Source organism: Anguilla rostrata, chromosome 8 (genome assembly GCF_018555375.3).
Source record: "Anguilla rostrata isolate EN2019 chromosome 8, ASM1855537v3, whole genome shotgun sequence".
Lineage (NCBI taxonomy): Eukaryota > Metazoa > Chordata > Actinopteri > Anguilliformes > Anguillidae > Anguilla > Anguilla rostrata.
This window is the reverse complement of record NC_057940.1, coordinates 46232469-46260369: the sequence shown is the minus strand read 5'-3', so window position 1 is coordinate 46260369 and position 27901 is coordinate 46232469. Positions and strand designations below refer to the sequence as shown.

The 27901-nt window shown below is 39.0% G+C and overlaps 1 protein-coding gene across 6 annotated transcripts in view; it reads right to left on the bottom strand.

Moving 5' to 3' along the window:
* csmd3b (CUB and Sushi multiple domains 3b) overlaps positions 1–27901 on the bottom strand; it is a 919486-nt gene that overhangs the window by 569224 nt on the left and 322361 nt on the right. For all 6 annotated transcript variants that reach the window (XM_064348440.1, XM_064348441.1, XM_064348442.1 and 3 more), the window contains one exon: positions 12362–12483. In XM_064348440.1, the coding sequence (XP_064204510.1) occupies positions 12362–12483 (122 nt within the window). The remainder of the gene's footprint in view (positions 1–12361; positions 12484–27901) is intronic.

Genomic DNA, 27901 nt, shown 5'->3' with positions numbered 1-27901 from the left:
CAAATAAACAAGGGATTGTATCACTTAGTCCTAAATAGAACTGAACTGTATCTTGTGAAATTTGCCTTTCAAAGAGCTTCTTGGCTTCCCATAGTTCTTTTTTAACCTTAACACACATATGACAATATTCAGCCTTATTGCTCTCAGTGTTGTTGTTTTTATATATCTTATACAGTGTATTTTTTTTTCTCAAATTCTCCCATATGGCTTTGTTCATCTACTGGGGAGACTGTGTCTTATCTTCGGAATAAATTTACATACTGTAGGATCTCAAGAATAACCCCTTTGAACGTGCCCCACTTTTCATTCACAGTCTTACAGTCAACAATTTGCACCTTGTAAATATTACTTAAATTTGCTTGCATCTTGTTAAAATAGGCTTGTCAAAAACGGAATAATCAGGCAGTTGAGAAGGCCTTATTAATTTGCCAAAATGCATCATAACTACCTGCAGAATTATCACTGGTCCTAAGTGGCTCAATTACCTTTATGCCACAAATTCTGTCCGGATCATTCCATAGCACCAGATCCAGAATTGATTTCCCTCTTGTAGACTGACTGACATACTGTGCCAAAAACAGGTCATTTAAAACATCTAGAAATGCTTCCTTGCTTTTTCTTTGGGCTGTCATCAATTTCTAATTAATAGCAGGGCAATTGAGGCCACCCACAATAATAGCGTCACCTTCCTGACAAGATTGTTTCATGGTTCCAAAGAGCATTAAATTCACACTCCTGCTGAAGCCGGTGGTCGGTAACACATGCCTATTGCATGGCCCTATTCATGTTCCCCTATGAGCTTAATCTCTTTGCGCAAAGCCCCTAGTGGTTGGCACGCCGACGTGTCTAGATTGCTCAAGTCAGACGTTCTGTGCTCCTGCAACCAAATGTAGGTACCATGGCCTACAAAAGATAGTGAACTACAAAGCTCATGTGTCTACCTCAGAGTGACTCACGTAACCACGCCCCCCTACTACAGCTCTCCTGTAACAGTATTGGCTTACTGTAAATTCGAAACGCGCAGCCTTGAATAAAACAGAGGTTGCCGTTCTTTTGCTCTCTTTTTCCCATTTCTCTCTTTCCCATTCCACTCTCGCTTCCATTGTCCTCTCCCTGGACTCACTACCCTTCTCCTGTCTCCCTCCCACGTGAGTTCACACGCCAGGAACAGTTCACAAGGCCTGCAACGGAACCAGGCCCGAATATCCTCGGTGGCTGCTGGCAGAACGAGGCGCTCTGAAGCGCTATTTTTAGAGGTGGTCAAAGAATCAGGACAGCCACGCACGACAGACGCATCCTGCAGAGCGAGTCCCAAGAAGCAAGCTACTAGCGTAGGATCCGTGTTTTGGAACAGAAAGGGCGACCAGCTTCCCCTTTCATAACACGGCATGTTGATCTCTATCAAACATCTATAGATAACTATTCAGTTACCCTATATCTGTTTGGTACGCTTCATATGCCATTGCTTCTCACTAGCTCACTAACCCCTCCTTTCATACTCCATCTTGTTCCTTTGTTCTCCGTGAACACGTGTCCACGGTACACAACCCCCCACGTAGGAGAACATCCAACATTCCTCACTCACATACTCACACGCACACACAACACCTACACACACATGCACTCACATAGTTTGTTATACATCTGTGGTGTGAGGATGGCTGGTTTAAGTGGCCACACCTGCCCTGGGTCAAGCTAATTAGACCTGGCCAATTGGATAATTGGTTAAGAATTAGATAATTGGCCAGGCTAATTGGACCCAGGAACAGGAGTGGCTGCACCTGTGCGTAGTGAGGTAATCAGTACGCACAGGTTAAATCTGCCATCCCCACCCACACAAGGGGAGCCTCTGTCATGACAGTTTTACATCTGCTCCTTGGCGGTAACATCTTGCCAACCTCGTAAATAAATGTGGACCCTGTGGAAAGCCACTTCGGTGGCCTGTGGCAGGCTTGTTTGCCACAACATCATTGTAGAAAATTGTGCTTTGCCTTTTCGGTACTTTGTGTTTAATAAACTTTATTATATTTACATGGTTGTCTATTTATATTACACTTGTGCTGAATTGATACACTAGCAATAATACATATGATAGTATTTTGTCATATTGTTCATACAATTTAATTTTTAATAACAATGGCACAAATGTTACTATCACATATATAACCAGCTTGATATGACATCCATATTACATCATGGTCACAGAGAGCAACACTTTTAAGAAGCCTTCTCCCGGCCATATGGAAGTATACAAACCAAAGAAATTGCATTACAAAGCATACCAATCTACAACAGATGAATCCATAATTTTTAGCCTCATTTCTGTAAGCATAGAATGGTGCCAGTTCAAATAATCTGTCTCCCTTGCTTGCTCTGCCTCTCAGTTAATGAGTGTGATCAAGAGTAGAACATCATACCTACTGTCAGATATGTAATTCACTATTTGGCCGTTCTCAGCCAGAGGAAGCTTCAAAGTGCTCGGCCAGTGTAGCCTGGAGAGACAGAGCAGGAACTGGGGGGTTACCATCTGAGGTGTGAATGTGTGTGTGTGTGTGTGTGTCAGAGGGGATGTCCATGCCCCTGCCCCCTCCTCTTTTTCACCAGTTAAAATATTTGGTCATCTTTTGATCAGTCAGTTAAGTCTGGGCAACTTGGAAGGAAGTAGTTTTTGTAACAATTGGAAGGTTGCATCTGAGTCGTCTATCTAGGTCTGCCATTCTACATTTAATCTCTGGTTCCTTTGGACTATTCTGTTATATTTTGGTTTCTGCATTTCGGATTACTTTGGGACAAAAGCTGTGGTTTGGTATCTTCTCTCATTCATTTCTTGTGTGACTGTCCATGTCTGTAACCTTTGTTAACTGTTTTAAGGTAGTTGAACCTCATTTTTACATGATTTTTTTTTGTCACTTAAGAAATTGCTTAATTTTCACTGGGTTGTGAGTTGTACGTTTTGATAAAGGTTGATCCAAACAATTTGCTCTGCCTATCAATGAATTTGGCAATTTGATTGATAATTCATATATTGGATAATAATTACCAAATTAAATCAAATAAATATATTTTACATGCTGGGTAATGGTTGATGCATTTGTGTTCGGTATGCAGAGTGCCGGATATCAAACAAGGGTGTTAACGGTTAAAACTGCTGGGTTCGGAAAACTAAACATATTTCACTTAATCCTCACCTTGCTGACACTATGCTAAAATATGGCTCTGGATCTGTGATGTTATGGGGTTGTTTTGCATCTCCTCATAATGGGACTCTTGTTAAGGTCATGGAGATCATGATATGGGCCAAGCCCCATTTTTTCCAAAAACCTGGCTCCCTCTGCCAAGAAGCTCAAACTTGGCATGAAGCGTTCTAATGTCATGTCAGTCCCCAGATTTGAACCCAATAAACCCCTGCCCCCTCACCCCCATTTGAAAATTAAAAATAACTCAGTACTTATTTATGTACAGTATAAATCTGTGTGTATATGTACAAATGATTTGGACAGTAAATAAATAAGTACTGAGGTATTTTGAATGTTCATACAGTGTTGATGTTTAATATTGTCAAAAAGACTATATATATATATATATATATATATATATATATTTATATATATATATATATATACACACACACATCATAATTTCCATAATGCTCGAGACAAAGACTTTTTTTTCTTGATTTGACTGTACTCCATAATTTTTAATTTGAAATCAAACAATTCACTTAGGATGTGCAGTTTCTCGGCTTTTATTACAGGGAATTTTAAAATTCATTTTCATTTCACATTGTAGAAATTACAGCACTTTTTATACATAGCCTCCCCCCCTCCCCCAATTCAGGGTATCATAATGTTTGGGTCATATTAATATTATGTAAATGAAAGTAGTCATGTTTAGTACTTTGTCTCATATCCTTTTCCTGCAAGTCGAGTATCTTCTCTGGTGATGCTCTGATGATGCTCTCTCAGGCCTGTACTGCAGCCATCTTCAGGCCCTGTTTGTTTCAGGGACAAGTTGCCTTAAGTTTTTTCTTCAGCATACAAAACTCATGTTCAATTGGATTAAAATAAGGTGAATTAATTGGTTATAGGATGCTTTACAGAGTAGCAGAAAAAGAGAAAAAAACAGGCCTGAACCCCCAATAGCAAGCACATGAGGTTAAAAAAAAAAACTCCCTGGTAGGGGGCAAAAAAACCTCAACGTGAGAAAAAGAGTAAAAACTCCCCGATGGGATGACTTCTCGGGAGAAACCGGACTAAAGAAGTTCAGCCCTTCCTCCACTGGCCAGCCTGGTGTAAAGTAGTGGTAGAATGTAATAAGGGATCTATGTCAGCAATTAAAATGGGTTGAGCAGGTTACAGTTCAGGCAATACACTGACTGGAATAGTAGAAGTTAAAATGAAGGGAAGTACAGTTTAGAGCAGGGGTGCTCAATACGTCGATCGCGATCTACCAGTCGATCGCAAAGGTAGTATTGGTAGATCGCATGACATTAAAAAAAATAGACGTCAGCCTATCATCCATCCCGTCACTTGATTGATATACAAGGCAGCCAGTTAGATGACATCTGAATTTTTCTGACACTTAGGTCACTGCGCATGCGCAAACAACGGCGCCAAGTGCAGCAAAACTAACAAGCTAGTCAGCGAGTTACCTCCAATTTTTAGCCCTCGGTTTTTTCTCTTACACTTAAGAAAGGGTATAAAAATGAGTGGGGGAGCTGGACCAAGTAAGAAGACAAAAACTTATCACTTTCATACGGAATGGGAGGAGGACTTTTTTTTCACGATGACATTTTCGAAGTGCGTTTGCCTCAACTGCCAGTCTACCATCGCAATACCAAAGAAGGGAAATGTGGAGCGGCATTTTCGGACTGTTCATGGAAAATACGACACCGACTTCCCACCGAAAAGCGAGCTAAGAAAGAGAAAGGTGAAGGAACTAAAATCCCAGTTGTCCGGACAGCAGTCATTTTTCACACAACATACTTCAAAAGTGAAAGCCGCCACCGAAGCATCGTTCCGGATGAGTCACATCATTGTTGATAACAAGAAGTCCTTCCAAGATGGAGAGATGGTAAAAGAGGCATTCGTTGAAGCAGCTGACTCATTGTTCCGGGACTTTAAAAATAAGGCAGAAATATTATCTTCGATCAAAGCTCTCCAGCTGTCAAGAAGTACAGTTACACGGCGCTGTGAAGCCATAGATGAGGATTTAACCCAGCAAATGTGGAAGGACATCGGAGATTGCGAGTGTTTCTCACTGCAGTTGGACGAATCTACGGACGTGAGTGACACAGCCCAAATGTGCATTTTCATTTGTATGGTGTTTAGTGATATCACTGCAAAAGAGGAGCTATTAACAGTACTGCCCATGAAAGAACAGACGCGAGGAGAGGACATATTTCAGTCGTTCAAAAACTTTATCGAGAAAACCCAGCTCCCGGTGTACAAATTGGTGTCTATCACCACGGATGGAGCACCCGCAATGGTTGGCCGCGTGAATGGATTCATTGCCAAGTGCAGGCAGGACGATGCTTTCCCAGACTTCCTGAATTACCATTGCATAATCCACCAACAAGCGTTATGCGCTAAAATGCTCAACATGAAAGAGATCATGGATGTGGCAACGAAGATCGCCTGTTCTATTCGAGCCAGATCTCTTCAAAGACGGTTATTCCATACACATCTGGAGAAGGCTGACTGTGACCACTCTGAGTTGTTGCTACACACTGACGTGAGATGGCTTAGTCGAGGGAAATTCCTGCAAAGATTTCGAGAGCTCTGTCCGGAGATTAAGGAGTTTTTCCGTGTAGCTGGACATGCAGAATACAAGCAACTAAATGACGGTCAGTGGCTGTTAGACTTGGCATTTTTAACCGATCTGACAAACATGTTGAATGACCTTAATCTAGAGCTGCAAGGAAAAGACAAAACAGTGATCAATATGATCAGCTCAGTTAATGCTTTCAAACGAAAGATGCAACATCTCTCCTCAAAGCTGCAGCGCCATGATTTGGCAAACTTCCAGAACCTGGCGTCAGAGCTGGAGATGCAAGGGAAGGCATGTGTGCAACTTGACAGTGCACGCTACACAGAGCAGATTGACAATTGTCTGTCAGAGTTTGACAAACGCTTTCAAGACTTTTCTTTGCTCGAGCCAGTCGCTACATTCATGTGCTATCCTTTTCGGGAAGATGCTGAGGTTGATTCACTGGCATCAAAAATTGCAACACTGTTTCACCTGAACTCTTCTGGAGTGGAAGATGAGATTTTGACACTACAAGCCGACATTGAGCTGAAGTCCAGAGCTCATGGACAGTTCTGGAACTTACTCACAGAGGTAAAGTACCCCAACATGAGGAAATGTGCTACCTCCTTGACTGCATTATTCGGCTCCACTTATTTATGTGAGTCAGCCTTTTCCCACATGAAGATCATTAAGTCCAAGTACCGTTCCACCATGACTGATGAACATTTCGAAGTGTGCTTGAGGCTGGCTGTCAGCAGCTACTGTCCGGACTATGTATCCCTGGCTGATTCAATTCAGTGCAAGTCATCAGAGTAAACTCAGGTAATGACAAAAAATGTACATAGTTAATTATGTTGTGTTGTGCAATATTGGCTCATGTGGTTATGCAAGGTACATCAACATACATTGTACATATAAAGAATCCTCAATATATTTGTAAATAAATATATGTTTTGCATTTTTGTAGTGGGTAGATCATTTTGACTTGGTCATTTTATAAGTAGCTCGCATGCTGAAAAGGTGTGAGCACCCCTGGTTTAGAGGGACAGGGTGATACATATGAAGCTCCAGGCTGCATCAGGGTGTGGGCATGAGTCAGGGGAGGAACCAGGCTACAGCAGTCTGCGACCACAGAGTGAGGGACCAGGCTGGAATGACCCCATGAACTCAAGGCGAGGAACAAGGCTGGAGCGGTCCATGAACTCAGGGTGAGGAACAAGGCTGGAGCGATCCATGCACTCAGGGTGAGGGAAGGGCAGGAGCCGCAGGGGAACAAAAAGAGAAAAGATGGTTAGGCACTGTAGAGACTATGAACAAACAGAGTATAATCTCTGTGCCAAAAAACTATATACATTCATATAGAATCTCCATCCAGCTACTGTACAATCCTCAGCCATTTGCATACAACCTATAATGGCTAAGGCAGCCACTACTTAGAGCCCTTCTACTGAAGCCCAAGTTCAATTTCAAATAATGTTCTAAACCAGCAGGGCCAACTCAGACCATGCATTCGTGGACTAGGCTAAGTTTCCCTCCTCCCTGTGTGCCATAGCCGAGAACAATGAGCTGGGCTCTCCTGATAAACTGATAATCTGGTTCTGCTGGCTTGAGGAGCAGTACTGCTAGGATGCCCCGACCCGCTCAGCAGTCTAAACATCCTCATCTGACTTCCTAATCACCACGACTTAACTTGACCATTTATCAGAATATAGGACTATAGGATTGGCTAACTACAGGATTGACTAAAGAGGTACATTTTGAGCCTACACTTAAAGAAACAGAGTGTGACTGAAGCCTAAACATGAATAGAAAGATTGTTCCATTACACAGGAGCACTGTAAGAGAAGGGTCTACCTCCCATCCTCCCATTGTAATTTTAGACATAACTTTTCACATAACCAGCATCTTGACAAGAAAGTTATCTTGGATGAGAGTAAGGAATAAGTTACTCGGTAAGATATTCTGAAGCCAAACCGTATAAAGCTTTATTAGTTAACAGTAGAATCTTATAGTCAATTCTAAATTTGACAGGAGTTTTGAGCACTGTTCCCATTTCTTAGTTCTAAAAATAACCCTAGCAACAGCATTCTGTACAAGTTGGAGATGTTTCAGATCTGAACTGGCACAACCAGACAATAAAATATTACAGTAATCAAGCTGAGAGGACACAAATGCTTGAACTATTTGGTTTCAGTATTACAATGCTTCCTAAAACCAGACTGAAACCTGTCATACTCATTGTTATTCTGTAAGAAAGAAGTGTGCTTGAAAGGGACAGGGAGGCTTGAAATAGATCTATGATTATCCAGGTCTATTGGAAGCAAATTTGGTTTCTTGGTTTCTTGAGCAGTGGGTTGATTTCTGCCATCTTAAATGATATGGGGAAATAACCAGATAACAATTAATAATTAATTATATGAAGATTTGATTTGGCAAGAACAGACAATAGCTCCTTCAGCAGCTGTGTAGGTATGAGGTCAAGAATACAGGTGAATGATTTGGAAGAAGAAACTAATTTGACTAGTTCAAATTACAGTAAGGGAGTAAAGGATTTAGACGTGCAGAACGAGTTTAATTATTTACTCCCATACTTCTGAGTGAACTATTCTTGACACCAGACCAACTAGCTGACTAGTATAGAGGCAGATATATATTCTCTAATTCCTACTATTTTACTGCAAAAGAAATTCAAGGAATCGGTACAGTTCCAAGAAGCTGGAATTTGAGGTTTAGTTGCTGCATGATTATTAGTTAGATCTGCAACTGTTCTGAAAAGAAACTAAGGATTATTCAGATTATTGTATAAACTTTGAAAAGTAACTAGACCTTACACTAGGGAGAGCATGCCTAGAGGCATAAAGACTCTCTTTCCAGGCCAGGTGGAATACCTGCACTTTAGTGGAGCACCACTTGCATTGCAGTTGATTTTTGTTTCCAGTGAGTCTTTTGTTTAAGAGGCTGCATGTGGTCAGTATAGCAAGGGGCAAGTCTCTTCTCAATAACCATTTTACTTTTTAATGACGCAACTACAGATGTTATTGGATGGGCCAGTTGTAGATGCAGTGTTATAAGTGGTCAGAGAGAATAGGATTATGTGGATGAATTACAACATTACTAACATCAACACTAAAACTTAAGAGCAGGTCAAAAATATGACCACAATAATGTGGGGCCAACAATGTTTTGAATAAAGGCAATTATAGTTGAGGCCTAATGTTTACATACACCTAGGCTAAAGACATTCAAACTCAATTCAAACTCAAAACTCCACACATTTCATGTTACCACAAATTTCCTGTGTTACGTCAATTATAGTATCCACTTTATTTCCATAAAAGATAATTTCAAAATAAGAACAAAGAGACAGATTTATTTAAGCTTTTATGTAGTATATCAGATTTTCAGTGGGTCAAAAGTTTACATACACTTTGTAAGTATTTTGTGCCATTGCCTTTTAATTGCTTAACTTGAATCAAACGCTTGGGGTAGCATTCCACAAGCTTCTCACAATACTTTGCTAGAGTGTTTGCCTATTCCTCCTGACAGAACTGGTGTAACTCCATCAGGTTTTTTGCTTGGACACACTTTTTCAGTTCAGTCCACAGATTTTCTTTGGGATTCAGGTCAAGGCTTTGTGATGGCCTCTCCAATAATTTCACTTTGTTATCTTTAAGCCATTTTGTTACAACTCTGGAGGTATGCTTAGGACCATTGTCCTGCTGGAAGACCCAGTTGTGACCAAGTTTTAACTTTCAAGCTGATGTTTTGAGGTGTTGCTTCTGGATTATTTCTAGATAATCCTTGTTCCTCATGATGCCACCGGTCCCTTTTGCAGCAGAACACCCCCGCAACATGATGCTGCTTCCATGCTTCACAGTTGAGATGGTGTTCTTTGGATCCTCCATACGTAGCGATGATCATTATGGCTAAACAGTTACATTTTTGTTTCATCTGACCAGAGAACACTCCTCCAAACGGCTAGGTCTTCGTCCTGGTGACCACCTGCAAACTTAATTCTGGCTTCTTTTTTTTTTGCCGGTGTAGGGGCTTCTTCCTTGTGCGACAGCCTTTCAGGCCATGGCGATGTAGGATTCTCTTAATGGTGGATGTAGATTCTTTGCTACCTGATGCCTCCGACTCCTTCATCAGTTCCTTTGTTGTTGTCTTGAGGTTCAGTTGAATCTTTCGGACCAAAGTTCATTCAGCCCTGGGAGTTAATTTGTGCCTACTTCCTGAACGATGCAGTGTCTCTGTGTGGCCGCAAGATTTTTATATTTGCATACAATTGTCTGTACAGATTCTCATGGTACCTTCAGTTGTTTGGAAATTGCTCCTAAGGAGGAACCGGACTTGTGGAGATCTACAATTTTTTTTCTGAGGTCTTGGCTGAGTTGCTTGGATTTTCCCATGGTATAAAGGGCAAAAAGGCAGTGGCTCTAAAGGTAGGCCCTTAAAAACAGCCACAGGTGCCAATTAACTCCCAATTAATTCCTAATTATGACAATTAGCCAATCAGAATATTCTAAAACGTCATTACATCAATTTCTGGAATCTTGGACTGTTTAAAGAGACAGTTAACTTAGTGTATGTAAACTTTTGACCCACTGGAATTCTGATATAGTTAATTATACCTGAAATAAATCTGTCTCTAATTGATTGTTTTAAAATGACCTTTGATGTGAACAAAGAAGATGCCTTAATTGACTTGAGATTGAATATCTTTAGCTTAGATGTATGTAAACATTTGGCCTAAACTGTAATTCAAAAATATTAATGGATGCAGATGTAAGATCTTCGTCATTTTCAAAGTGCAGGTTAAAATAACCTAACAACACCACTTTATCGTAGCTTATAGCTAAGTGAGAACGAAATTCTGCAAAGTGACGAATAAAATCAGACTATATGCTAGGAGGTCTATAGACATTCATCAGGGCAGTAGGCTGAGAAAAAGGTGGTTCCTATCATCATCAAGCTGAGATAGATATCAAAGGAGTCAATGATTTTACTCAGATTTTGGAATTGTGTGAATAAGGTAGTTATAAATAGTAGCAACCCCACCCCCTCTTTGACAAAGATGGGGGTTTTAACTATACATTAAACCAGGTGGAAAGGACTCATTTAAAGAAAAGTTTTCATCTGCTTTCAGCCATGTTTTAGTGAGACCTAATACATCAAGATAGTAATCAGAAATTAGTTTATTCACTAGCGCTGCTTTAGAGTTAATGGATCTTATGTTTAGTAATCCAAATTTCAGAATAGTATTACTGCTGGAATTTATAACATATTTTGTCTGGATAAAGGTTTTGTGGAAAACTATATGTATTTTATATTTAAAACGATCTTAATAGAGTGAAGTCAGATTTGAGCATTGGGAGGCTAGCAGACATCTGTGTTGGATAAAATGTCTGCGACCTGGCTTTAGCACTGAATAGTCAATTTCAATAATTCAGACAATAGGCTGTCTATAGATATAGATAAAAGACCAGTGCCCTCATGGGATGGGTGAACACCACCTTTTTTCAAAAGAATAGGGTTGCCCTAATATCATTGCCAATTATACAGTAGATTTTATTGCTGCACCAAATAGAGTAGGTACCAGAGCACATTACATCTTTGCCATCAAGCACACCAACTCAAAATTACTTTTCTTGACCTCAAACAGACATTGTTAGTGTTCGCATGAATAATTTACATTTATCATTAGTCAGCACTTCCAAAATTGCCTTGATGTCGGTTTCTTTAGCACAAGGAAAACAACTGACTTTTGTCACTGGTTTACAACTCTCACATCTTGGACATTGGAGTCACTGATTATCAGTGCTTTCTCAGGTTTCTGTTCCTCAACTGGTGTGTAATCGTGTCTAGCATGAGATATACATGTATTACAAGTGAAATTACCACTAAATGCAGAAGAGACATAACCTAACATACTGCACTCACAGCAAAGGACAGAGATGAGTGAGAGTACAGGGAGCATGATTTACTTACATAGATGATGGGATGGATTTAGTTGGAGGGAAGGATGTTCCGATCTGCTTGTAGACCTCTTGGATCTGGGTGAGGTTGAGTTCGATAATGGACTGATAGAATCCGCAATATTGAAGAATCAAAGAATATATATTTTCAAAGAATTCAATAGCTGTAGCAATTAAGGGTGAAAAGTGAAATGTTCATAAAAAACTACTGTACAAATAGCCCAAAATGCCGCTTCTTACTCAAGAGCAAACCGGGTTTTTTTTTCTTCATTATGGTGAGACTTCTTAGGTCACCGACTGTAGAGGTCTTAGCCTACCAGGCCCTTTGTGATTACTGAACTCACCAGTGCTCTCTTTCGTCTCAGTGATGTTCCAAATAACACACTCCAAAGGCAATCAAAAATCTAGAATCAAGACTAGATACTAAAAACTCTTATACCTGCACGAAGGAAAAAATTTAACACACCTGACTAATCAGAAACACTGACATTGTAAATCAACATTGTAAATCATTTCAGAGGGCACTCCATATGTGTGTATAAAAATGTGCATTAAAATAGTCTGTATCTTACTGATCACTAACAGACATAAAAGACTGTCAGACAAACAGACAGGTTCTTGAAAATATGACCAAATACCTTATTGGGATTGCTGGCAGTAATTATCCACACACACTGAGAGTTGCTTTCATACTGAATGGGAAAATTTGGTGACGTGAATGTGCCAGCAGGTCCTTGAAGATTGGATCCACATGTTTTCACTGAAAGAAGCAAAAAAAAAAAAAAAGTTGTTAATTATAGTCTGAAATTTACACAAGTAAAACAGAAAACAAGTAATTCATTCCCAACAAATCATAACAATTGGCACAAGGGGAATTTTCATATTAATGGTCTAGGAAACTGAAGTCTGTGACTTATTTGCTGACGTGTTGTTTTAATACATTTTCACATTCACAAATGGCCAAGAAATATTTCAAAATGATTCTTGAAAAAAAAAAAAAGTATTAAAACCTGTCCCGAAATTGGCTTGCTTTCCCCCTTGGCTAAACAGCAGGGTTTCAGTGGGCAGGGTTAACTGGGTGCACAACAATATACACTAAGCCAAGTGAAATCCTTCCAACATGTAGTATGTAAATGAAGTTCTTACCACTGCTTTATGCAGGCAAGACAAGCTAAGTTGAAGCATTGCCCGTTCGTTAGATGCACAGAAAGCAATACGCTTTTTTTATTTGCCCAAACATTTAGTGCCCATTTTCGCTCGGAACTTGCTGCAGAACAGAAGCATTTTAGATTGGTAAGTACATCACCATTAGACAGTGATAATTAAATGGCTTTCATTACATTACATTACATTACATTACAGGCATTTAGCAGACGCTCTTATCCAGAGCGACGTACAACAAGTGCATTAGTTCAAGGTGCAAGCTTAGACATGAGGAATCAAAGCCTTTCTTTATTTGGGTGTAATGTCTGGATTTAGACTGCAGTAGAGTCTAATGTTAGTGTACAGTAGCTCAGTGTTACAACATTACAAATTTTAACTATATGATGGTAAAGCGTTGTTTTATGTTGCTTTCTTTCGTTTTGTCTGGTAGCGTAATGTAACTGCAAGGACACCTGGCAGTAATGTAGCAACGAGAAATGATTTACATATGATGTATCTTATGGATATGAATGTTAATGAGCACAGGATTCACATCCACCCTGTCCTTGTCTGCTGAACAAGTCATGATAATCTATTGGTGTTTATTACAATTTAATGGTTGTAACTGGGCTAGAAACATTAAGTAAATAAGAATATAATCAATTGTCATATCTGGGAAATAAAACCACTATTTGAATGCAGTTTCCTGGACCTTTAATGAATTGATTCTCATTCATTTGTTATCTTGGGCTTATAAGGAATGACTGCCCTTCCTCCCCTTCTGTTTGCCTCTCCTCCACTCAGGGATTAAAGCAAAAAATATCTGACTGAAATTTTTTTTCAGGCCAAGTCATATTCCCCATCTACAATTTGTAAAGCAAGGTGCAGAGGAGGCCCCAGTTTGCTTTTTACGTAATTTCAATGCTGTTTTCAATCTATGAAATAAAACTGATACTTTTTGCAAGGCTTGACTTCGTTTTTAGTCATACAAATAATCAACCATCTACATAACTTTTCAGTGCATATGTTTTTATTTATCTTATTATAAAACCAAACAAAACAATGTTTTTGTGTTACGTGAGCCTCTTGTCACTTAACAGAAAAAAAAAAACTAACAGCACCAGCATTAAATATTGTAATTGTTGTGCAAAAGTCGCTAGAGTGCTTTTCACTTTTTCTAATTTTTGGCAGTGAAACCATATGCCTGAAGCTTGGTTACACCTGATACCCGTTTCAGGCTTTTTTCTGTGGGACTAATAGGCTATTTAACACTCAAACCGTGGCAAAGTTAATTGGCGGATTACCGCGGGAGTGTGTCAGAGTGACGCTTTTATTTTTAAACGAAAGTCATGTATGTGTATTTAATTTTGAAAATCGGTATGGGGTTCATTTAAGGCAGATCTTTAGAATCATAGAGATACTTGAACTTTGTGTTTTCATTAGTATAATAATGCGTTTTCAGCTTATTTTGCATGGCAGTGCCACGAATAGAGCCTTGCTTCACTGTCAGTAAATCCAAGGTGTAACTTCATCGAAAAACTTCATCGAAAAGACACAATACTAAGCTTTATCTACATACACAAATCTTTGCTGACCTGACAGTGATCAATATGTTCTGAAGCATTAAAATATTGTCCGGGACAACGTAAGCCTGGTGGCTGTAGGCTATAGCCTACGGGAGCCACCGTGAGTTTGCGCAATTGTCAGACGCGCACCCGTTCTCTCTCGCTCACACACACACACACACACACACACACACACACAAAGCAGTAGCCTAACCTCACCAAATGTAGCCTACATACAACAACGTGACAAAACCCTTCAAAACCCCTATGTCCCACTATAATGGCCACTCATTAAAAGTCTTTTAATAATAACGTGTTATTCTCTTTCCATTACTCTTGAATTATGATATGCATTGTGTGTGCTATCAGTTGATTATATTGTATAATGAAGATGGATAGGATGTCCGCACAGGCCAAGAGCTAGGGATGAGGGGAAATTAGTGTGTGCATGCAGGTGAACACGGCATTCGGGCTCATCTAATTGCAAACTGTCACGATTCTTAGCTGCTGGAATAAACTTTCCTTGTGGATTATTCTCGGTCGGAAGACGTGGGTGATTGCAAAAGGATTGCTTTCTTCTCGTTCGTCGGAGTGGTGAGATTGTAGGTTGCTCCTGAACCGCAGCTTCTCGCTGCTTCTTCATCGCAAACTTTGACTTTGATTGCAATCTTGATTAACTTTATTCGTATTTGAACAATTTCTATTGCTTGCTGGACATTAAGACTCTCGTAATTTTGGGGGTTCTGGTGTATTTTGTCACGTTTATAAATGTATATTTTGGTGTTAATCTAACGTTGGCTTGTGTAGACTACAGTTGAATGTGCGCGCGTCCGCCGAGACGTGATTAATTGATTAGCCTACTTCAATACACCGTGGGGCTATATTATCGTCTCCGATTGTTTCGTTATTATACATATTATTGTTATATTGTCAAGAAAGGTGTATGATATATATATATATATATATATATATATATATATAATTACCGACATCCAAGTAGATTGTATGCCTATACAAATCAGCTACCTATCACCTGGTAGCGTGATTCCTATGTCCCATAACAGCCCCCTCCCATCGCTTTTTTTCCCTTTGGATCTTCACTGATCTCATACATGGCCTCTCTGGAATTCAATTGACGAAAATCTGTTGTAGCGACGGAGAACTTTAATCCCTGTCCACTTTAAAATCCTAAACATTATTCAGGTTCAAGACCTAGATTATGGTCGACATTGGTAAATGGGCTGGGTAAAAGCAACTGTTATCAGTGACTAACAGTTTCTAATAAATATGCACGCAATCAAGATGAGTTTATTCCAAATGAATCTTTACCAAAATAAACACAGCCTTTATTTACGACAACAGCAATTAAATATTCAATGTTTTTTTATTAAATTCACATACTTGGATATCTGTCTCGAAAATGAATGATAGTTTCACAAACTACAAGATTCTAAAACAAAAAACTTTAAAATAAGCATTGCATTCATTGAGCCATGCTGTGTGAAAGTGACCGTGTTTTTTGAAAGACAAGGGGGCATTATCTACATTGCCAGCAGGCTTTATCTAGCTCTGTCATCTTGATTACTTTCAAAATAAATAACTGATTATCTCCAAAGTATACACAGGCTTTATGGCCTTCACATACACATGCATGTCCACTCTAAGTAAGTCATCAGCACATCGAGTGGCAGCTAATAAAAAAATCCACTAAAAACAATTACATTTTAATCTATTCCCAAACTAGGCTTTTCAATGTAAAGCATAACCACTGAAGAGACTATCATACATTATCAAGCTAGCACCAAAATTAGAGTGGATGTACGCACACAGCCGGCACATATTCCTACTGAAGCATGTGCAGCATTAATTCAGTATTTACAGGGCTACTCTTTTGTACTGCATATATCTGATCAGCTTCCGCATTAATGATCTGGCTGCCTGTCAAATATAGAATTGACTATAAGATCTTTGCTGTTGACATATAAAGCTTTAAACAGTGTAGCCCCTTACTATCTTAGTGAGTTACTTATTCTTTACTCTCTTCCAAGATTACTTCATTCGCAAGATGCTGGTTATGAGAAAATTCCATGCATATCTAAAATTACAATGGGTGGTACAGCCTCCTTTTATAGAGCTCCTGTCTTATGGAACAAACTCTCTGTGTATGTGTCGGCTGCAGACACATTCTCCTTCTTTAAGTGTAGGCTTAGGATTTGGGTAGGGAGCTTTGCGTCAAGTGTCAAGCTGGCTGCTACAGAGCTGACATATTAGGTAGCTTAGTGTCAAGCGTCAAGCTTGCTTTTATGGAGCTGACACGCTAGGTAGCTTAGCCTCAAGTGTCAAACTGGCCTTTATGGAGCTGAAACACTAGGCAGCTTAGTTTAGCGTAACAGTGGCATTACATACACATACTGTACATTTATTCAGTGTGTTGTCTATCTTTATAGCCTAACCTTATCTTTTCTGTTTCTCTTTCCATGGGGTTTCTGCCCCTTACCTCACCCTGAGTCCACAGGATAGCTTCAGCCTTGTCCTGCGCTCCATGGTCATGGACAGCTTCAGCCTTGTTTCTCCCCTGCCCATGCATTGACGCAGCCTGGAGCTCTACATCCATCACCAGGCTCCTCTAAACTGCACACTGCACCATACTGAAGTATACCATTTGGTCTTCTATTATTCCTGTTAGCTATTACCTCAACTGTAACCTGCTTAATCCATTTTATTTGCTGTGATAGATCCCTTGTAGCATTTCTGCTACATTCCATTCTACTGCTACTTAACACTAGGCTGGCCAGTGGAGGTTGGGCTCCCCCTCTATAACCGGGTTCCTCTCAAGATTTCTTCCCACTGGAGAGTTTTTTTTTTTTGCACTTACTATTTGGGGGTTTCAGGCCTGGTGTTTGCTCTGTTAGCACTTTTTGCTCTGTCTCTTGCTTTGCTACTCTGTTAAGTGATACTCACTACTCACGATGCCTCAGGAAAGCACAGAAAATCATAACAGACTTCAGCCACCCAGGCTATGGTCTGTTCTCACTGCTGCCATCTGGCAGACGCTTCCGGAGCATCCGGGCACGGACGACCAGACTCACAAACAGTTTTTTCCCTCAGGCCATCAGGCTTCTCAACCAGCAACATAAATCCCTGGGATCACATTGATCACATGTCCTCCTGTGTATGCTATGTACGTTCAATGTACAATCTTATGCACATATCCATCAGCACTCCTGCACTTTATATATGGTTAATATTTAAATATTTAATACTCCTATTCCCACTGTCCATATCCCCCATCTGTACAGGCTGGTACTTATTTGCTGTTAATATTTAACACTTTGTTTAATATTATGTGTATTTTTATTATGTGTGATATTTCTTTGATATATTTTAGATATTTTCGATATTTTGCTTTTGCTTCTACGTAGTTGCTGCCTGCCATGTCACAAGAATTTCTTTGCTCAGAATGACCTGTGTTATACTGTGCACTTGACAAATAAAAACACTTTGACTTTGACACTTTGAAGTGTCTGTTACAGTTCTCTGTAAAAAGCGCTATACACATACAATTGAATTGAATGTTTGATTGTTGAACTTAATTTGTTCTGAATAAACCTGACCAAACCTCACTACAGGTGGCTTCTGTAGAGTCAGAGATACAGCCTTCAATCTATGGGCTCCTAATGCCGAGCATAGACTACACGACCAACAAAATCGTAAGATCACTGTACAGATTGCACTGACATTCTGACATTCTATCCTGTACATTTGTGTCTTGTAGAAGCAAGGGTGTACTTACTAGCTGGCTGACATTTTCTGCGACCAAACAAAGAATTCTGAGGAACCCCTGAGGAGGGCATGTCCTGTATGGAAAGGTCCAGTCTTGCTTGCTTAGTCTCAGCAGGCATGCCCATACAACTAAGGCAAGGAGACAATGAAGGTGCAGATGCAAAATGCACGAGGCAACGGTAACATGGTGCGTGGCCATCCATTACATCCATGGTCATACCACAATGTGTGCACAACACCTCCATATCTATATATTTGAGTAGCCATTGAACAGCATCCCGTAAAACAGAACTCCCCGGAAGCTCATACAGTCCCTAGGGTACAAGAGAAGAAGACTAAACACTGAAATCTAGAAGTGCAAATGCTCACAAAGTTACAAGCAAAAAAAAAGGCTCCATCGAGCACAAACACTACCTTGGGTAGAACACTAAAAGGCTAAACAACAAAATATAGGAGCACATATGCTCACAAAGAAGAAAAGACCATCCGGGGTGCAAATACCTCCTTGAGTAGGAGAGCAGAATTCTAAATACAGAAATAAAGGAGCACAAATTCTCACAAAGTCATAAACCTTTTTTTAGAGCTTTTTTTCCCACTGAAGTACGGCACAAAATCAAGACTGAATGCAACCAAGCAGGTGATAAAGTTGGATCAGTCGATTATTTGTCGAATATCAATCTTTTTTTATTTTCTCACAAAGGTTATGCATGTGTGTTGGCTCCATTTATTAATTTTACATATTTAAAAAAGAAACACATTCAAATATATTTCTTCAGCTAATATGATGTTTTGATTACAATTACACTTTTTGTTGCTAAGCTGTTGTATAAGCAGGATAATGACTGAGAGACTAAGAATTACACAGTTTGAATGCCCTTTGCCTGAGAGAAATTGCCAGAGGGAATTGCCAAATTTACTACCTCCACATCGGGAATTTAAGCTGCTTAATGCCCTGCCCCTTGGTCATTATTCCACGTATAGTTTAGTTTAGTATGCAGGCATTTAGCAGACACTCTTATCCAGAGCGACTTACATTGTATCCAGTTATACAGCTGGATATATACTGGAGCAATGCAGGTTAAGTACCTTGCTCAAGGGTACAATGGCAGTGCCCTACCAGGGAATCGAACCTGCAACCTTTAGGTTACAAGACCAACTCCTTAGCCATTATACTACACTGCCACCTATACATACCATATACATGCACTTACCAACAAAAAGCATATTTGAAATCAAAACATGAGTTTCAAAATATGAAATTTTATGGCAATGGAAATGTTACTTAATTATTCCAGAAAATAATCCACACCCTATAAAAATAAGTTAATAACCTTCCGTATTGAATTCTATTCAAAACAAAGGTTAAATGTAGTCAAGTCGTAACTAGACTAGCTACACTCTATGGTCATTCATGGACATCATGCTGACATAGTTGCAAGTTTGATATTGTAACTTTTCGCTTGCTGGCTCTTATAAATTTCCACTGTATCGAGTCAGACCAATGTGTACCAATTCAGAATGGTGATTCATGAACTTTTGCAAACAAAACACAGGTAGTGCTCCAACTAAGGAAAGAATATTACCGACAGGTAGTAAAAGGGGCAAGTCGTGGGGGTAGAAGGAGTACACAGATGCCACAGAGCTTCTGAAGGTAAAACTGTTGGCTATTGACAATTCATTATATACCCTACTGAATGCATATGCATGCAGAGCAATTGTTTAAATTCAAAACAATTGTTTACATTTTCATACTAACTGTTAGCTGATGACCTCAACAGAAGTCTTGTGTCCTTTCAGTAAAAAATAAATGAGAAGTGATTAGTAGAAATGTGTGAAACATACTTTAAATCCATCTCCTTTCCGGAGTGTTATGCATCATCATTCATCATCACCACCCCATTCAACTCACAAGGGAAACTGATCTGACTGCAGAGGAAGTGTGTACAACCCAACAGTCTGTGTATGAGCTATAGGCTATATAAGCGTAAATTATCGCTTGCTTGCAGGAGTTCTAAAAATTCTCAAGTAAAGAGGGGAGCCACAATTAAAGCATGCTTTTGTAAATTAGATGGAATACTTAATTGGCCTAATTTACATAATCTTCACCTTGTTTTAGCATGTTCACTCCAGGTATACATATGCATGAACACATTTACCTATGCATCAAAAAGGAAAGTCGCAGATCTCCACAAAATACATCCTAATACCGATTTTGACCAATTGTGACAATTTAGTAAATACAATGTAGATATTACGACCTTGCAGCAACCGCTATTGTGTAGGCAAAGCAGTTGCAAACCCTTAGGAAATCTGGTCCCAAGTATATCTGACACTGTGACTGTTTGTGTTTACTGACACAATAGGCAAAGCATTAAGACTTTATTATGATGGAAAAACTTGATGTGATGTTTGCTGCTATGCACGGACGCATTTTCTATACAATCAATGGTGCCACCTCACCAAGATACTCTCTAAAAATGCAATCAATTAATTTGGAATCAAGCACATTATGTGATCACTTTATCTGTGAATTAACTGAAAATCCCCATCTCTAATATATACAGCCCAGATGTTTATAATATGAATAATAACTAATCGCAAATAAACCCGTGGGAATGAACCTACTCCCAGCTCAAATGAACAGAAAATGAACGTGGCATGAGAGGAGCACAAACACTCATCAGACGGCAATAGAGATCTAATCAACTAAGAATGCCAAGCCAATTCAAAATGAAAACAAACAGACAAAGCACTTTGAGGCTACCAACCGAACCTTTTGAATACACAAATGCCAGGTAGCAAATAAACTTCGGAAACAGTAATCACTATGGGCAACCTTAAGTGGTAACTGCTGCAGACTTTAGAGGATGGTGAAACCGAAGCTCTGACCACAGTTGCAAGGTTGATATCTGACTAAATCTGAGAACAAATTCATACGTCTTACCAACAACAATGCAGGGATGAGAAGAAGAAAGAGGAACTCTGTGTATAATCCTCCCACATCAGGAGGAGAGGCTATGTCATCACACAGAGGTTAGTCCATGACAGTTGTTGGTATGAGATTCTCGATGTATGATGTAAACAAGGAAGGTATATCCATAATGTAGACATAAGAATAAATCATGTTGGAGGAGAAAATGATCTAATTGACTAGATTTACATGGGAGAACATTCTGATCCCAGAACAGTGTTTGGTAAATATTTATTGAGAAATAAAACAACAATAACCCTCAAAGAAAATGTGAGGGGTTTTGGATCTGACTGAGCATGCAAGTTTTTCAGATGCAAAAATGTAAAAAATGATGAAAATCAACATGTCACAAAGCTTGGACGTTTCAGACATGCAATGAATGCAGCAGTCTAATCAGAGTAATCAGAGGGACTGGCTCTGTGCACATAACAGGAACCAACTTAATTGATATCAGACCTGAATATGGATTTTGTTGAGATAACAATGTCAGTGCATTTTAAGAAAACAAGTAGAGGTGCAAGCTTAATCAATGAGTAAGAAAGTTCCAGAGGAATAAACTCGTTCTAGTCCCTCAGTATAAAACAGCAAGTCAGTAAATATGAGTCACTCTAGTTGCTCAAACTCCATTTCAGTCCCTAATTACTTACAATTAAACTGCCAGCTTGAAATATTGTAACATTTTCATTTCCATTGTTCACTTAAGCAATGAAAAAAAATGTTTAGAATCATGGCTGTCTAATAAGACAATGGAACAAGCAAACATAGGCTTTTGCATCAATGTCTAACAAACCAACATTTTTAGGAACATGGATATGGTTGCATTCCTGAAAATATTAGCATGCACAAGTTAAATGGTCCGGTCCCCTGCATTCAATAGATGCAGGGACAGGACCACTGATACAGTTGAGGCCAAAAGTTTGCATACACCTAGGATAAAGACATTCAAACTCAATTTTTTTTTACAACTCCACACATTTCATGTTACCATACATGTCCTCAATTACCCAATTAGAGCAACTAGTTTATTTCCATAAGCGGTCATTTCAAAATAATAGCTAAGAGACAGATTTATTTTATCTTTTATGTACTACATCAGATTTTCAGCAAGTCAAAAGTTTACATACACTTTGTAAGTATTTGGTCGCATTGCCTTTTTATTGCTCAACTTAAATCAAACGCTTGGGGTAGCCTTCCACAAGCTTATTGCAATACTTTGCTGGAATTTTTGTCCATTCCACCTGACAGAACTGGTGTAAGTCAGGTTTGTTAGCCTCCTTGCTCGGACACGCTTTTTCAGTTCTGTCCACAGATTTTCAATGGGATTCAGGTCAGGGCTTTGTGATGGCCACTCCAATACTTTCACTTTGTTGTCTTTAATCCATTTTGTTACAATTTAGGAGGTATGCTCAGGATTACTGTCCTGCTGGAAGACCCAGTTGCGCCCAAGATTTAACTTTCTAGCTGGTGTCTTGAGGTGTTGCTTCAGTATTTCTAATATCCTCCTCATGATGCCATCTATTTTCTGAAGTGCACCAGTCCCTTTTCCAGCAAAACACCCCCACAACATGCTTCATAGTTGGGATGGAGTTCTTCGGATTAAAAGCCTCACCCTTTCTCTCCATACATAGCGCTGATCATTATGGCCAAACAGTTCAATTTTGGTTTCATCTGACCAGAGAACACTTCTCCGTCCTGGTGTCTTCGTCCTGGTGATCACCTGCAAACTTCATTGTGGCTTTTTTATGCCATGGTGATGTAGGATTCTCTTAATGGTGGATGTAGATACTTTGTTATGTGATGACTCCTTCACCAGTTCCTTTGTTGTTGTCTTGGGGTTTAGTTGAACCTTCTGGACCAAATTTCGTTCAGCCCTGGGAATTAAGTTAATTTGTGCCTTCTTCTTGAACAATGCATTGTCTGTGCGGTCCCAAGATTTTTATATTTGCATACAATAGATTGTACAAATGCTCATGGTATCTTCAGTTGTTTGGAAATTGCTCCTAAGGAGGAAATAGACTTATGGAGGTCCACAATTTTTTTTTCTGAGGTCTTTGTGAGTTACTTGGATTTTCTCATGGTATCACAGGAAAAAAGGCAGTGGCTCTAAAGGTAGGCCCTTAAATACAGTCACAGGTGCCAATTATTTCCCAATTAACTTCTAATTATGACAATTAGCCAATCAGAAGCTTCTAAAAAGTCAGTACATCAATTTATGGAATCTTCCAGAATGTTTTAAGAGACAGTCAACTTGCTGTATGTAAACTTTTGACCCACTGGAATTCTGATATAGTGAATTAAAGCTGAAATGAATCTGTCTCTTACCAATTGCATATCCCTTGGGAGGTTAAACCTGTTTTGGCGATTTTTATGAAAACAAAGTTTGACATTTTATTTTTAATCCGTAATGGCATAAATGCTGCATTATAATCAAATAACAATATATAAATAGCTGATTTTCCAGAAAATAACAGTTGTTTCCTTTAATACAACGTTTAAAATTAGGGTTATTTTTTTTTTGCTATCCTCGGGATGTAATAACTATCATTGGGGGGAAAGGATCCGTGTACTTTTTGGTCAATCATTTTCCATTTCAGGAACAGGAATTAAAACGCAAGAAATGAATGGGTGTTCGATGTTCATTTTAAAAACAGAAATCAAAAAACGAGAATCAATTGGTTACTCGTGTTGCAGACTGATATTAATTAATTAATACAATTACATAAACTGAACTTGCTCTCGATTTTAAAGTTCATGGTGTTATGTTCAAATTTCTGTTTTCTCAAGGGAGAATAGTCCGGTGGTTACAGCACCCCAGGGGTCAAATGTAGAAAAATATGAATGTAGAAATCTGGGGGCAGTTTATTCATTAATAAAAAATCCCATCTGGGGTTATTTTGAATAAGATAGCAATCACCTTTTTTTTCTCTTTTCTTTTCGTTTTTTAAAAATTATATTGCTTAAAATTATATTGCTTGCTCTAGAATTCCTCAGGACGCTGGCAGCTTAACATTTTAGGACACCTAAATATATGAAAGCATGAATACATAACAACCGAATAACATATAAAACATTTCACAGCGATTTTTTATTATAACAAAAATGTGTAATAATACCTTCAATGAGGTTTGATTTTTTATAATGTCCCAATTGACTTCGGTACAGCATTAGGTGCATGCACAAATGCTCGTAAAGAAAGTCAAATGACCTGTTAAAGTGAGACCATATGCCAATTTTGTTTTAATGTTTGTGCGTGGAATGCCACTGAATACAGCAGAAAGTGTCACCTCCCCCTGCAACTAGAGTGATTACACAGGAAGAGGGAAGCGGATAATAAATCGTATTAAAGAAGCCATTATTTTCTGACAAGTTAGGTATTTATATGTTGTTATTTGAGTACCACTAAAAATAAACAGTCAAAATATGTTTTCTGAAAAATCGCCAAAACGGGTTTGACGTCCGTATTAGGGTCTTACGACTTTTATGTTGCAAAATGTTGCCATATGACAAAAAGAGTTACTGGATCCATAAAAATATCTTAATGACTTCTATGCTGATACCAGCCCAATAACACCCGGAATTAGGCCTTTATTTTTTCCCAATACTAATGTTATCTTAACACGAACGAACGCTTACATTACAGTGTGAAATATCCTCATTATAGAATACCACCAACCAATTTCAAGACACTCAATTTCAAAAATAACGTATATAACCGAAATATTTTCAGCAGTAATACTTACATAGCAATGATCAAATCTTATCTATGTTCAGTAGATGGAGACAGAGACAGTATATCAATGATTCTGTTCTATTCGCTTCTGTCTTACTCCAGAAAACAATGTCAGCTAGGTCTATCAGCAAACATATGGACCCAGAAGTCCTCAATAATAGTATTTTCCAAGAAATTACAAAAAAGAATTGACAGCGTTTTGTCAGATGCAGCGTCTTTTACTGCTATCACAGAGTGAATGCGTAAGTGAATGCGATGATGAGAAAACCTTTGGTTATGCTGACCTATAAAATGATATTCCAAAAGAAAAATTAGACATGTTATACATCATTAGAAAGCTTATACTCTCACCTACTGAATAATTGAATTGTCAATCAAGCCAGAATGTACTAAAAAGGGCGACAATGCCATAAACAACACGTGTGGTATTACGCACAGCTATTTTGGAAGGTACCCAGGTGTCACAAATACGCATATATTTCACAAACGGATTGTCCAAGGCAATATATGACCACTCAGTCTCAAAAGGGACATCTATACGCTTAAACCAAGGTATATTTATATTTATTCAATATTTAGTCCCAGATATTGACTGTAGAATGACATGGTATCATTTTTGAAAACTTTGTCTCGTTTATTTCGTTATTCAGTCAGCAGCGTTTTCACTGCTGAATTGGCATATCTTAGGGCTATTGTCGGGTTCATCTTGTTGCTATGACGAAATATGATTTTTGAGTGGTGAATGAATATTTTTATGAATGCCCAGATAGACAATATTGTACATTATGTCATGAGTGTAGTTGCAGATGAGACTGCAGGGAGGGGGTGCTTGTTAAATGAACAACCACAGTGACAATGGAGGCGCTGCGAAACTCCGTATTCGGCATAGTTGTCATGTCATCTACTAATGAAATGAAAACAAAGCGTTTCTGTTTTAACTCATACTTTGGTTGCAGTACACTGAATGTCTGAGTTCAGCAATCTTGGCAAGCTGGCGTGCCGACCACTAGGGGCTTCGCACTAAGGGGTTAAAATCACAGAGCTAAGCTTTCATCCTATGATAGCAAATCACCCCGGAATGCAACATGGTGTGACATCAAGTACAATTCAGAATGGTGGAAGCTGTTCTTATGAGGAAAAATTACACTATGCTGCCCCCTACTGTCAGAACCCCACAAGCATTTCTCTCTGGCCGGCGGAACATCCGCCACAGAGGCAATTGCGTCAAACAAAAGCAGTAACCACTGTATGTGGTAGTGTAATGCAGTGCCCTTCAGTAGTACGGGGACAATAGTGTGAAATTTGTTACTTTTGCTAATTAAGGCATTTGAATTTGAGATTCAAAGATGAATAGGATACAAAAATACAATCATCTTTTATTATTATTTTTTTGCTTTTTAATGGTATTTATGTGTGTCTATGTTTTACCGTTTAAGAAACACCTATTTTTGTGTTGAATCCCACATTTTTATCTTTGCAAAAGTAAGTTAACAGATGACAGGTATTAACTGTTGTTGTATGTTTATTTTGCATGGATGGTTCTCACATAAACAAACAATGACTGTCTTGGTTGTAGCCATTGTTTTTATCTGTGGAGATCGCATTTAGAGTAAAAACGCATAAACCATCATGAAGACCAGAGGAATGAATGAAAAACAACTAATCTGTAAGCTGAGAGGAATGTAGCATTCATTAAGGATAGAACACAAAAATGGGTATGCCATTGGGCTGGGCGATATACCACAACAATAATTATCGAATGCAATAATGTTCGTCCTTACCTGGCGTATTTTTCTTTTCCTCTTTTTCTCTTTGATTATACCTGGTGCGTGAGTAAACAACCACGCTTCAGAGGCCGATGAAATGCTTCCGAAGAAAAAAACTTAACGACTGTTATCTATTGGGTGTTGATAAGACAGCAAGTCAGCAGCAGGTCATACAGTGTCCATGTGATCATTTGATGTGTTTTCATTAATCACAGGGACGCTGCAAGGTCTTGCTGCTGACTGGCTGCTTTATGTTCACCCAATGGATAACAGTGGTGACGCCTTTTTCCAGAAGCTTTTCATGTAGCCTCGGAAGCGTTGTTATTTACTACTGCATTATGTATATTTAAAGAGAAAAAGACTGAAAGAAAGACAATACACCACACGACGACCGTGGTTGCATTTGATAATTACTATTGAAGTATATCCCCCAGCCCTACTACTGTATATCAAATACAGCAGTTTGAAAAGTCTTGGAAATCAGAAAGAACTGGTGAAAAAAAATACTGTACAGGTTAGCCAAGGAAGATAACTGCAGTTGATGAGAGCTGAATCCTAAGAGCTGTGAAAAAAACCCCTAAGACAATGGTTACTCACCACCAGTCTCCAGAGGACAGGGATGAAAATATCACAAGCCATCATACACAAAAAACATTAAGAGCACAATTATAGAGGCTACACTGCAAGATGCAAACCTCTGATCAGCAGCAAGAATCGAAAGCCGATATTAGAAATCACCAAAACATACAGACAAGCGAGGTTTTTATGGACAGACAAGATCAAAATGAACCTTTGTCAAAGCGATGGAAAGCTGAAAGCATGGAGACAGGAACGGACTATGATCCAAAGCAGCTCCCTCTCATCTGTGAAATGTGGAGTAGTTAGTGTCATGGCTTGGCTATGTATAGCTGCTCCTGGAACAGGCTCACTCATTTTTATTAATAACGTAACAAAGGATGGCAGCAGCAGGATACATTTGAAAGTATACACACAGATCATTGGCTGGCACTTTATTCTGCAGCAAGACAATAACTCCAAATGCACTCCATACACAACCAAAGCATTCATCAATAGGAAAAGTGGAAAGTTTTGAACTTGCCAATTCAGTCACCTGATTTAAATCCAATTGAGCATGCATTTCACTTGCTGAAAAGGACACGGAAGACAGAAACTTTCCAAAACAAAGATGAACTGGAAGCAGCTGAAGGAAAGGCATTTCC